General features: G+C 40.7%; 1 protein-coding gene across 1 annotated transcript; it reads left to right on the top strand.

The window, feature by feature from the left end:
• The first annotated feature begins 380 nt into the window (after window positions 1–380).
• ATF5 (activating transcription factor 5) lies at window positions 381–11413 on the top strand. Its single transcript, XM_078654819.1, has 3 exons — window positions 381–1043; window positions 6524–6820; window positions 7468–11413. The coding sequence occupies exons 2-3, from the start codon at window positions 6634–6636 to the stop codon at window positions 8259–8261; spliced, it is 981 nt and encodes a 326-aa protein (XP_078510945.1). The 5' UTR covers window positions 381–1043; window positions 6524–6633; the 3' UTR covers window positions 8262–11413.
• Window positions 11414–11948: the final 535 nt, after the last annotated feature.

Here is an 11948-nt window from a genome sequence, read left to right as displayed (position 1 = left end):
CAACCTATCGGCTCATGGTATCGCTACCAACCGCAGTGAGCGGAACAACTCAACTCGCTCCTCCTTCCACCCACTTTCTCCTTGCAGACGGCTGATGTAACCTAGCTGCAATCGACATGGAACGTACCAAGAACACAAGGGTCCATCAGAAGTGACTGTATCAAAAGAGAAAATAAAGTATCCTTATAACAGCCGACTAAACGCCACGGGGACATATTCCTCATGTCAAACTGTATTAAATGTAAAAGATATGGTCTTCCTCACCACGGACACTATCCGAAAGAAACATAACCCACCCAGACTGGCTCCTACCAGAAGAAAGTACAAAGTACTTCCCCATCACAGCGGACTGTACCAAAAAGACACGAACGTCACAATTTAAAGCTGAAAGGATAGGCAAAGTAAAATAGTCCCCTTATACGCACATTACGATAACCAGTGTCGACCCTTGCCCCACTGTAATATCAAATAATTAAGCAGTACAGTTTATAGTAGGCATTGTGCTGGGGAAAGGGGAGGGGCATAAGGATTATAAATCTAAGTGATAAATGTACCCCCACCCTCCCCGACCTCATAATTTTAGCAGTAAGTTTTAGAGAGCACTAAGTAGACATACAAGAAAAAAACAAGACATTTCCAGAAGGAAATATATTCAGCCTTATTTACGATGTTGTATAAATGCAACGCCGAAGACTAAAATACTTTAGTAAAAGTGGCGGAAGAACACTTCAGCACGGGCGGGTGACTATCCACCGAGCAGCTGATGTCATCCTGGGCGCGGCCTTCCACCTACAGTAACAGTGGCAACGCTACCAGTGTATTTGGTGGCGGAGTGATCCTCGCGCTGACGTCAGCCTGCGGTGAGGTACACATCCCAGAGCCGGGGAGGGATTAGTCATACCGTCATCTGATCCAAGACTAGAGAACATCAGCGAGAGACCCACCGACACCGGCCACCGCGTACCATGGCTTTCTAGACCTGCACCGAGTCCGACAAGTGTGCGCTACACTTGTGCTGCCCTCGTACTGCCTGCCACCATGGAGTGAGTAGCTGATCTTTTTCTGTTAATGTTTGTTTATAATGTGTATGGGAATTCTGACACTGGACGCATTTTCAGAATTGTAATTTTACAAATCATTGCTTTCAGCGGAATTAAAGCAATTTAAACCCTTTTAGGTAAACAAAGCCGCTGTTGCCAAACTCCGTAGAGGCAGGGCCGGCCTTGGGCACGGGCCGCCATTATTCCCATGGGCGGAACACGGAGGTGCCTTATTTAATGTACAAACAGTAGCATGTCCATCCCACTCGGTCTCCATCGGGACCCGTTAAAGACTTTGTAGCCAGCCATTAATGTATCTCCGCGTAATTGTTAGCACCCCATCCAACCCCTGTCCCCTTCCAATCTCCTCCACATATTGCCATCACACCGCAACGATCCAACCCACAAACCCCAGGGCGCTGTCCCGGTCACCCCGTGTAGGGCCCACCCTGCGAAGAAGCCCTAAAACCATGCCAACATTGGTTGTAATGGGCCTGCTTTATCCATGTGGATCAGTTTGGTGACAGTAAGTAGGCTCAGTTGGGTCTGATGGTTGTATCAAACGTGTTTAGGATAAGCACACGAGATACATTGGGTATACGATCTGCCTTTCTAAGACATTTAGAAGACGCTCCCTGCTCTTGAGGGACTTGGCATATTTAAGTGTGCGATTCACTGTCAGTTTTTATGAGTTCATGTTTCCGGTACGCAGCGTAGTCTTCCGAATTTTTTTTTTTTTTCCAGCAAGAATCTCGGGTGGATTACCGTACCCTTAAAGTTAACATTGCAGTTCGTCGGTAGGAACAATTCCCTGTAACTTTGAAAGAGGCAGAGTAACTTCGAAAGGGGCAGGTTTAGCAAATGTCATCCTTGTACGCTGTGGACGTGCACTAACCCCATGGTCCCGTGAGGCAAACTTTTCATTATGCCCTGTACTTGTACATTTCAAGTTCCTTAGGCAGTGACGCCATTAGTTGACAACAAAGCCACATACAACCAACATCGTAGTATAAATGTTTATCGTTTCAAAATCTGGGTGTAGAAAACATGCGTCTCGTTATAGCTCCATTTCTCTGTCCATTTGGCCTACGTTGCTCATTCAATTAGCCGGTACACGCAGTTTTGAACAACTAATCGGCTCTTTCAACCACTTCCTAACTTACCCCATCTCCACCGTTTTAAAATGCTCAATTGATGGTTAAAAACGTTTACCCATCTATCTAGTCTTAAGTCCTTCATCAACTATCGCCAGCAAAAAATCTGACGTTTGGTTCTGTTATTAAACCTTTTCTAATCCATCTCATATACTTTTAGATCTTTAGTTAGTTTCTTTTGTAACAGTTAATTTTGGGCAAACTGGTACTTTTATTCTCAACGGCGGAGGGGAAAGGGTAGATCTCTTGCTCAACAGCAGGTGCAGACAGGTCCCAGGAGATGTTCGGTTGTTGTTCTCCTTCGTTGTCGCCCTTGAATGCTGCCCTACTGTTGCTACACAAAACAACTAACATGAAACGAAGGAGAGTGGTGTGGCCTACAAAGGGGGAGGGGCAAGGCAAAGCGACCTGTACTGGAGTACAGTGAAGTATAGTGGGGGCGTGCAGGCTTGAACGGAACGTGTCTACGGCCCCCCCTCAATAAAGAGGAAAGTCTTTTGAGTGCAGTTTTGGACATCCAGCTGCCTAGCATACTTTCTTGGGGAGAGGATGTAGCCTTAAGGCTAGAGCGGTTGACCTCGAAGGGACTGAACCGGGTTTGTCTCGGCAACGACGCTCAACGTCCTGTGATTCTGGGCAAATCACTTAATCAACCCATGCCTAGCAAAATAAAAAAAGAACGTGTCCATCTCCAACGAAATTGGTGCTCATGTAAAGCGCTCTGATACCCGATAGCACGGATCTAGTTTGAGCTATATAAAACTCTTTAAATATTTTTTTTTAAAGTGGGATCTTGTCACAGGGGAAGCATTATTTGATCCCTGTCTCGTAGCTCATTAAAGGGTGGTCAGTCGGTCAACCTGGATTTGTAAAAGACTGCTTCTCGGGTGTCTTGGATTTTGTTTATGTTGAGTGTGAGGCGCCTATTTCATGGTATCTAGTGGGTGCAGAATGGGGTATCATATAATTAGTTGTATTGCCACACTCAGGCAGCCTGTACTGTACATAATACGTAGTGGAAGAAAAGCCTGCAAACGTTTAACACTTACCACCAAAGAACACCTGGTCAGACAACTCATTCTGGATTCCCCATGTAATCTTTAAGATATTGAAGTAAATTATCAAAACTGCCATAACTCGTGGATTCTAATGAGGGGGTATGGAAATATGTAGAGACATACTGCTTGATTTATTTATGTGCTCAGGGATTCATGGCATTTATTTTTATGGCATCTGCTTTCATGATGCTTCTAACCTTCTTCTTCTTTTTTTTCACATCTTTAACGGTAAAAAATGTAAGCCACTTAACTGGTCCCTCTGGAAAATCTATTGGGTTGACTTACGATGGAGAAATCCACAGTTTAATATTTCTATTTATTCTTTGGAAATTAGTGTATCATTGTTGAACTTTCTCAAACGGTCGTAAACAAAATATGCATCTTTAAAAATGTTTTTATAATTGCGCCATCCGAATGCCGTCTAACACAGTCATTCTTTAAAAAATACCCAGGAGAAAGCAATACAAATATCAAGTTCATGAAACTTGTGGATTTTGCAACAGAAACGTTACAGGGAGTGCCACCACAATCAAGCCAGATACATAAGCCATATCACCATAGGTCATGCTAATCAAATCCAAAGATGTATCTGCTCTCGCGAGCAATTATGCATATGATCCAGAAACAGCACTTTCCACACGCTTATATTTCGTGGACCCATAAAGTAATTCAGTGCCCAACAAAGGCACGCGAGCCTAAGTCTCGCCATAAAACATGACGCTTGACAAAAACAAGTGTGTATTTTATGAGCGTGTAAGTAAATTATGCATAAATGCAATAAATATGCACCCTATATATACACATTCTGTGCATGCATAAGGTACGCATCTAAACTACTGAAATTGCTTTGTCAGGTACAAATGAAGCACCGCAGTGGAAGTAGTTTGTCATAATTATGCTCTTCAAATATTAACACTATTAAAGGTGGAGCATAAGATAATAGTTATCGGGGACCCGCCTGGTACGCACTTTATGGAAACTAACAAAAGTTATGCAAATCATCCGGACACCTTAGCCAGTTCTAAGTTTAAAGTACATATCGGTGGATTAAATGGCGGTAAGCGTGAGAAGGAATTGCTATCAGCCCCATCATCACAGGGTGGGTGGCGGAAGAGAAGGTATGTTGTGGAAACATTTTGGGGTCAAAGAAAAATGTTTTTATCTTCTACAGTTTTTTTTGTTTGTTTTTGATTTTACTGCCACTAGTGTGAGTTTGGCGTGGTGTAAGTAACATCACTTTTCACCTACGTTAGCATTTTTTTTGTGTGAATACCAATCTAAGGCATTGTAAAGTTACTTATCGTTGCCTTGTTGTATGGATTGTAGGCCGAATTGTTAAAAACGGACGTAGGTGTAAAATAAGATTATTGCAAGATATGCTACTTATAACCGGATCTACATGTTGTGCAAAGGTGCAACATAAAATACAAAAAAAGTGTATAAAACTGTATATTTGTATTTGAGTGAGTTGTTTTTATACCATTTATGAAGGTAGCTTGATTTTATTCTTCTGAAAATAACACTAGTTTTGTTCTAAAGAGCACAATATAATGGAGTGTTTATATGCTTTACAAGAACTGTATCGCAAGCTTTAGTTATTTTATTGATCTTTTATGGGGGGAGGATGTTATTTTGAAATGGCTCTGCTTTTAAGGGTGCAATGGATTTTTCTAAATTTATTTTCAGGGCATTAAATCTGTCAGTACCAATGAAATTGGAGGCTGTTCAAAGAGTAATCCAGAAATGTACTCACAGCTGAGCAAAGGGCACTTGTGTTCATTGGTATAATGGGAATCTGAAAAGGGTGAATTAGAATTTAGAGCAAATGGAAGCTTTGAAGGCACAGTTTGTTTAGGCTTCACCAGTTTAGGTGAAGTTTCTTTGGACACATTATGTTTCCATCTATTCAGGATGGAATTATGTTACGTTGGTGAGCCTTTCATTAACTCCCAGTATTTTGAGCCTTGACTTTATTGCCCATATACTAGAAGTATGGATTCTTTCCTGTTTAGGTTTAACAAACCTATGCATTATAAATACTTCTTGGTGAAAAGTCCTAAATGGAACAGATGCATTTCAGTGAACTGAGGTAGAAAGTAAAGCACAACAAAACTTTGGCAGCTATGCTATCTAAGCAATACATAAAGTTGGCAGTATAGGGGTGTGTGTGTATATGTATATATGTGTGTGTGTGTATATGTATATATATATATATATATATTTTCAAAGCACACGTCCTCCACTCTCAAGAACGACGTCCAGGCCAGCTTAGTTTAAAAAACCGGTGTTTATTTCACAGCCCACTCAACGTTTCGGGAACCACTTCCCTTGCTCACGAGCTGGCCTGGACGTCGTTCTTGAGAGTGGAGGACGTGTGCTTTGAAAACAAAGGGAGTGGCGCTCCCGTCCTGGCCCGCCGCTGCAAGTGGCCACTTATGCTTCGCGCCAAACACAGGAGTTGGATATATATATATATATATATATATATATATATATATAATATATATTCTGCATAAGATAAAATTACTCCAGCATGTCAGTAGAGTTTAAGGAAATGGCTAAATTGGTTCTGAACCTAGAACTGAATGGATGGAGGCAGCGGGGGTATGCCATGTTACTTTCCACTTGTAGTCTTTGTTGAGGAATATTGTTTTTGGGATGGCTTGTTTGTATCCAATGCTTAAACTCTTCAGTGTGGGGGGAAATTACAATTATAATGCTATGGTATACCGCACCACCCAAAGAGGCTGTTTAATAAAGCTTTGTCACTAAAGGGTTAGCTGTGTTTTTGCTTTGTGTCCCACTTCTTTGTGGCTGGATCCCAGCTGTCGTAGGGCGGGCTTTCAACACCCCGCTTAGCTTTAATTTGGACACCAAAAGCCTCTGGTGGTGTGTGTGGGAGGGGGGACTGATCAGATAAATGTTATGATTTTAAGGGAAGCCCTCTGTAAATAATTACCAGGTTATACTGCTGTTCATAAAAATGATCCATAGGAAGAAAAAAGAGCTATTATATCAGTGTGAAGAATATGGCAATAAAATGGTATTTTTATCTGGTTAATAAAAATGATTGTTCACTAGTTAGTATAGTGTGTGAAAAACTACATCCAGAGAACATAAGGGGGTGGGGGGTTAGTGCATTTTTGTAAGAAAAGGTAAAAGAAAATAGGCATGTAGGTGGAGCCAAGTATGTTGTTAATAGTTTTTGTAAACTTTCTACTGCTGACTAAACATGCTTAATAAAAATTCTCATCTTCTGCCATTATTACAGGTCTTTCAGTTCATTCTTTGCACCTGCCGCAGCCACCTACAGCAGGAATTGCGTCTCCAAGTTGCAGTCTGGTATTCCTAATTCTCCTTTTGGCGCAGATCTGAACCACAATGGCCACAATGTCTCACCTCATGGCCCTAAACTTCGACCTGGACATGTCTATGTTGCCAGTTAGCGCTCTCCCCTGGCGGGCGGAGCTTATGAAGTTTCCTGCACACGGAATCCACTGTGAACATATGGCAGTACCTATGGAGGAAGTGGGGCACGCCCATAGGGCGGAGCCCGGTGGCCTGGCAGGTAAACCAATGGTTGGTTGTTTTTTGAGGTGCGTGTGCCATAGTCCTGTGTCTAAGGTTAGGGCCTTTGTTTCTTTATTATTTTTTTTATTATTTTTTTTTACTTATTCAACAGTCCATTTTCAATGTAAAACAGTATATGTACCAGGGTCACGAAACATTGACTCATGAGGCGAAGAGCACCTTTACTCATCTAATGGTTTGTGCAGCTCTTTCCAGGTGACTTTCTGATTTGCAGCCGAATTGGTAGAGGTACACAGACCCTAACTTCTCTGTTCATGTAATGAAGTACAGCTCGACTCCACACTCATTTTTGTTCAGTACTGAGAACTATGGTCCTTTGGTGTGGTCATGGGTAGCACAATGAGTTTAAATTGTAACCATGGCATGCGAATCTTAGCTGCACATGTAGCATTTAGAGAGAAAAAAGTTGTAGCAGAGTTGTACATGTCACATAATTTAGCCTCAGTGACCACCTGCATTTAGAAACTTCACTAGTTTCGACTTAAATTCATAAGCAAAAAAAAGGGTCTGCCAAAAGTAGAACCAGTTGGTTGTAAGCCACAGCCTGGCAGAGTTCTGTGACTATCACAAACTAAGGGTATAGGAATTCTGATCCAACCTCTGTTTTTCCCTTCAAATTTACAGGTGATGGATTCACAGACTGGATGACAGAGAGAGTGGATTTTTCTGCTTTCCTGCCAATGACAATGGACCCTTCCCTGCCGACTCCCCAGGCTCCAGACCTGGAGACCATGACAACGCTCCTGAAGAAGGAACTTGAGCAGATGGAGGACTACTTCCTGGAGGAGTCTCTATCTCCAGGTCTGCCTGTGGTGCCAGATCAAGTAGCACCCAGTACCCCGCCCTCTGGGGAGATCCACTTCCAGTTCCCTAATCATGAACCAGAGGGAAGACATGGAGAGTTCCAGGCCTTAATGGCTGTGGTGGAGGCAACCGCTTCAGCGACTGCCGGTACCACAGCCCCACTGGAGACTCTAGACTCCGGCTGCCTGGATCTTCTCAACTTGTACTGCAATGTTCCTGGTGAATTTCACAGAGAAGACCTGCAGGACTTCAGCGACCTTAGCAACCATGGTGACACCGACCCGCCAGCACAAACCAAGAGGGCGAGCCGCTGGCCGACGCCCTATGACTGCCCTATCAGTTCAGACACTTGTAGCATCGCCAGCTCCACCTCTTCCCCACAGAAAGGGGACCGCAAGCAGAAGAAAAGAGACCAAAACAAGACAGCAGCCTTGAGATACCGCCAACGGAAACGGGCCGAATATGATGCCCTAGATGAAGAGTGCCAGTGTTTGGAGGTTCGCAATCGTGAGCTGAAAGAGAAGTCTGATTCTATCGAGCGAGAAATTCAATATGTGAAGGACCTCTTGATTGAGGTATACAAGGCAAGGAGTCAGAGACTTCGTAATAACTAACTTTGGGAAAGATTCTGAATGCATGTATACTTTGAAGCTGGGGGAGGCAGGAAATAGGGTAGAAGAAATCCTGGCAGGTGCCACAATATAAGTGTTGTCTCTTTTTATTTGGAAGAAACTTCTAACTCTCTCCTGGATTTCTTCCACCCTCTATGATGCGGAGACAGGAGGTGTAAAATGGACAATTTCGGAACACCGTCATCCTCTTTCACCTTAAAATGACAAGTATTTTTCTGATGAGAGCAAGTTCTATTTATTTTTCCCATTGGTTCCCCCATCAATTTATTTTGTATTCTGGACATACCATTTTTTTTGCTGTGCACTTAAAAAAAACATTATTTACTGCATATCTATTGGAGTTATTTGAAAAGGCATCAGTGTCCCATCTAGTTTTTGAATGAGATGTACATGGAACTTCTGTGTGGACATGGACTTGTAAGTGAAGATAATCGATAAGCTTAAAGTTGCAGATCATGAAATCAGTCTTGTTGAATTACAGGCACTTCATGATATCTCTATTAAACATTCGTTCTCGCTAGAGATGACGCACCAATCACACAGTTACAGTTTGCCCAAGTATTTTTTGAATCGCCAATGGGCAGATCATCATATACTTATTTTGTTGAAGCTGAAGGCTAATTACAAGGTGACAGTCCACTCATTATTTCAGTTTACCAGTAAAATTAAGTAACCTGCTCTTCCTAGTCCCATTTTTGTTCATTCTTCAGTGCACAGTACATATTTATTCTTGTTTAAGCATTAGCATTCAATCAGTACACCAATTCCAAATTCGGTAATTTAGCAAAATCAATTAGCTTAAATTAATGACCCCTTAAACAATCTAATAGTGTAAGAAGTTTTACATTCTTGGCATTACATTCAAAGTTCTGATCTTCCATGATCAAGTGCAGCATGCAGGAATCCGATTTGTTGTGTCCCAGGGTGTATTGCTGCATACTCCCTTCTGAGCTACTTTGGTCAAACTAAATTTGATGCTGAAGCTTTCAGATTACAACGGTTGTCCATGATGTTCATAAAGCGAATAGCAGTTCTCGGAGCATGAGCATTTGCTAGCTGAACCGTGTCTGTTGAGTAGCTCAGAGAACTTCCAGTTTAACACTGCTTCTCAAGTACGCTATTTTGACACCCACAGTAATAAATTGTATCCTGTTGTCCAGCAGTAGTGAACATGCTTTATTGCTACTTTATGGATGGTGTAATTGTTTTCCTTTAGACTATTTCGCCTGGCAGAGCTGCTAAACAGCGACTCCCTTGCCTTCTTGAAGGAAACTGCTTACTCGAGAGCAGCTTCAAATCTCTGATGCCTCCTTAGTACCATAGTAGTCTCAAGATCAGTGACACACTTGTCATAATATGGGCTGAAATGCTCTCTGCATTGTTGATCTGTGCCCCACCACTCTACTCAGTGCAGTTCCCTGTCACATAAGGGGCTTCAAACCATGTTAGGTATACAGTGATAACATAGTGATGTGGGAGGAAGAATTCCCAAGGAACTCAAGCAAAGCAAGCACTGCAAAGTTTTTTAAGCAGGTAATCTAAAATGATATCTCCATGCTGAATTATTTTTTTGTATCTAGGTTGGTGAATGTGGCACATAAAAATGCCTTGATGGGGGGGGGCGGAGCTTGCGTTTAATGCATCACTCATTTAAACGGACAGATGCGAAATACATTTTTTTACTTGTTTCTTCAACGTATCCTACTTTATTTTACTGCACCTTTTAGTGGTAGATTTAAAAAAAATTATATGTATGAAGTCCAATAAAATATGTAGCTATATATTTTTTTTCATATGCACCAAAAGTCTTCAGACTTTTTAAACCTCAACATAAGCACTAACAGAATGTTTGAAAATATTTTTTTTGTTAAAATGTTATTTGAATTTTAAATACGGTTACAACACATTAAAATGTCTTGTGGGAGGGGGCGGCTTGTGATTAATTACTGACTGTCATATAGATGCAGATTAGGATGTGTTTAGAATTTTGTACTTTGTTTTTACTGCATGCATTGTAAGTTCTTTTCTTAGTGCACCTTTTAGTGGTAGATATTTTTTCCAACTATGTATACAGTATGCAGTTTATTCAAATATATATCTATTTTCTTGACGTGCACCAAAAGTCTTTAGACTTTTTAAACCTCAACATAAGCACTATTAGAATGTTTAGCAAAAAAAGTTTAATTTTTTTGAAGAATTTTATTTTAATTGTAAATACAGATAGGTCACATTTAAATATCTTGGGGGGAGAGGGGAGCGGCTTGTGATTAATGCCTAACTCATTCAGTTGGATAGATACAACATAGGGTGTTGTGCGTTTAATTTTGTACTTATTTCTACTAAATGCGTTCTAAGTTCTTTTCTTAGTGCACCTTTAGTGGTAGATTTGTTCCTCCCAAGGATATGTATAAAGTATGTAGCTTCAAATATGTGTCTATATATCTTCTTTTTTTTTTTTGTGCACCAAAAGTCAGACTTTTTAAACCTCAACATAAGCACTTAAAATGTTTGACACTTTTTGTCTTTAGAAAATTTTATTTGAATTGTAAATACCGATATGGCACATTGAAATGTCTTGGGGGAGGGGGAAGCTTGTTTTTAATGCCTGACTCATTCAATCGGATAGATGCAACATATGATGTTGTCCGTTGAATTTTGTACTTGCTTCTACTACATGCATATTAAGTTATTTTCTTAATGCACCTAGAAGTGGTAGACTTTTTTTCCATCTATATATAACACAGTATGTAGTTAATTCAAATATGTATGTATATTTTTTTTTCTTGTGCACCAACATTGGTCTTCAGACTTTTAAAACCGGAACACAAGCGCTACTGGAATGTTTGAGAAAAACGTTATATTTTTGTGAAAATTGTCCTTTAACTGTTGGGCCCGACTGTTGAATTAACCAGTCAGATGTTGCTATAAGTTTGAGGGAAACGTAGACGAGAGGAAATTAGAACGAAGCATGCAATTTGTGAACAATTATGTAGGTTTCTGGATCTGCTTGACATGCGTGCACATTGAGTCGGTGTACTATTTTTGTAGGGTACAGAGTAGGTGGTTTTACTGGAGATGGGAGTTTTTATAGTGTAATGTTGCGGAAGTACAATAAAGGTTTTCTTTGAGATGTATGTCCATTTATGCACTGAGCGTTCTGTCATTTTGGGCTGGGGGATTTTTTTAATGCTAGAATTTAAAAAAGCTGCATAAGAGATAAGGTCATTTGTCAAAATGAACACGCACTTTTGAAAGCCTATCTAGTAAGTGATTCTTTCTTGCCAAGCCAGACTACTTTTCATTATGTTATATATTTTATGAATCATTTTTTATATTTCAATACAAAAAAGTTGGAACTGTTTTACAACTGTGTGACAAAAGTGACTATGATCGGTTTGTCTAAATTTCATTGGCTCTAGATGCGCAGAAATGTTCCAACTACCTTTGAGCAGGATCCTGAATATTAATAATTTGTCGCTAATAAATGAACAGATGGGAGCGGAGTTTTTTCATCTAAAAGTGTCATCTGAAAGTGATGTCACAGCTACATAAAGGTGTTACATGAACGACTTTTTTCATTTGCCACACTGTTGCATCTTTTTTTTGTGTAACCAGTTTGTTGTAGTATGTTTTGCTGTCGATACATACTTCTTCCATCTAGTGCTGATA

This window comes from Lissotriton helveticus, chromosome 7 (genome assembly GCF_964261635.1).
Source record: "Lissotriton helveticus chromosome 7, aLisHel1.1, whole genome shotgun sequence".
In the NCBI taxonomy this organism is placed as follows: domain Eukaryota; kingdom Metazoa; phylum Chordata; class Amphibia; order Caudata; family Salamandridae; genus Lissotriton; species Lissotriton helveticus.
The sequence above is the reverse complement of the archived record's forward strand: the minus strand, read 5'-3'. Positions and strand labels throughout refer to the sequence as shown.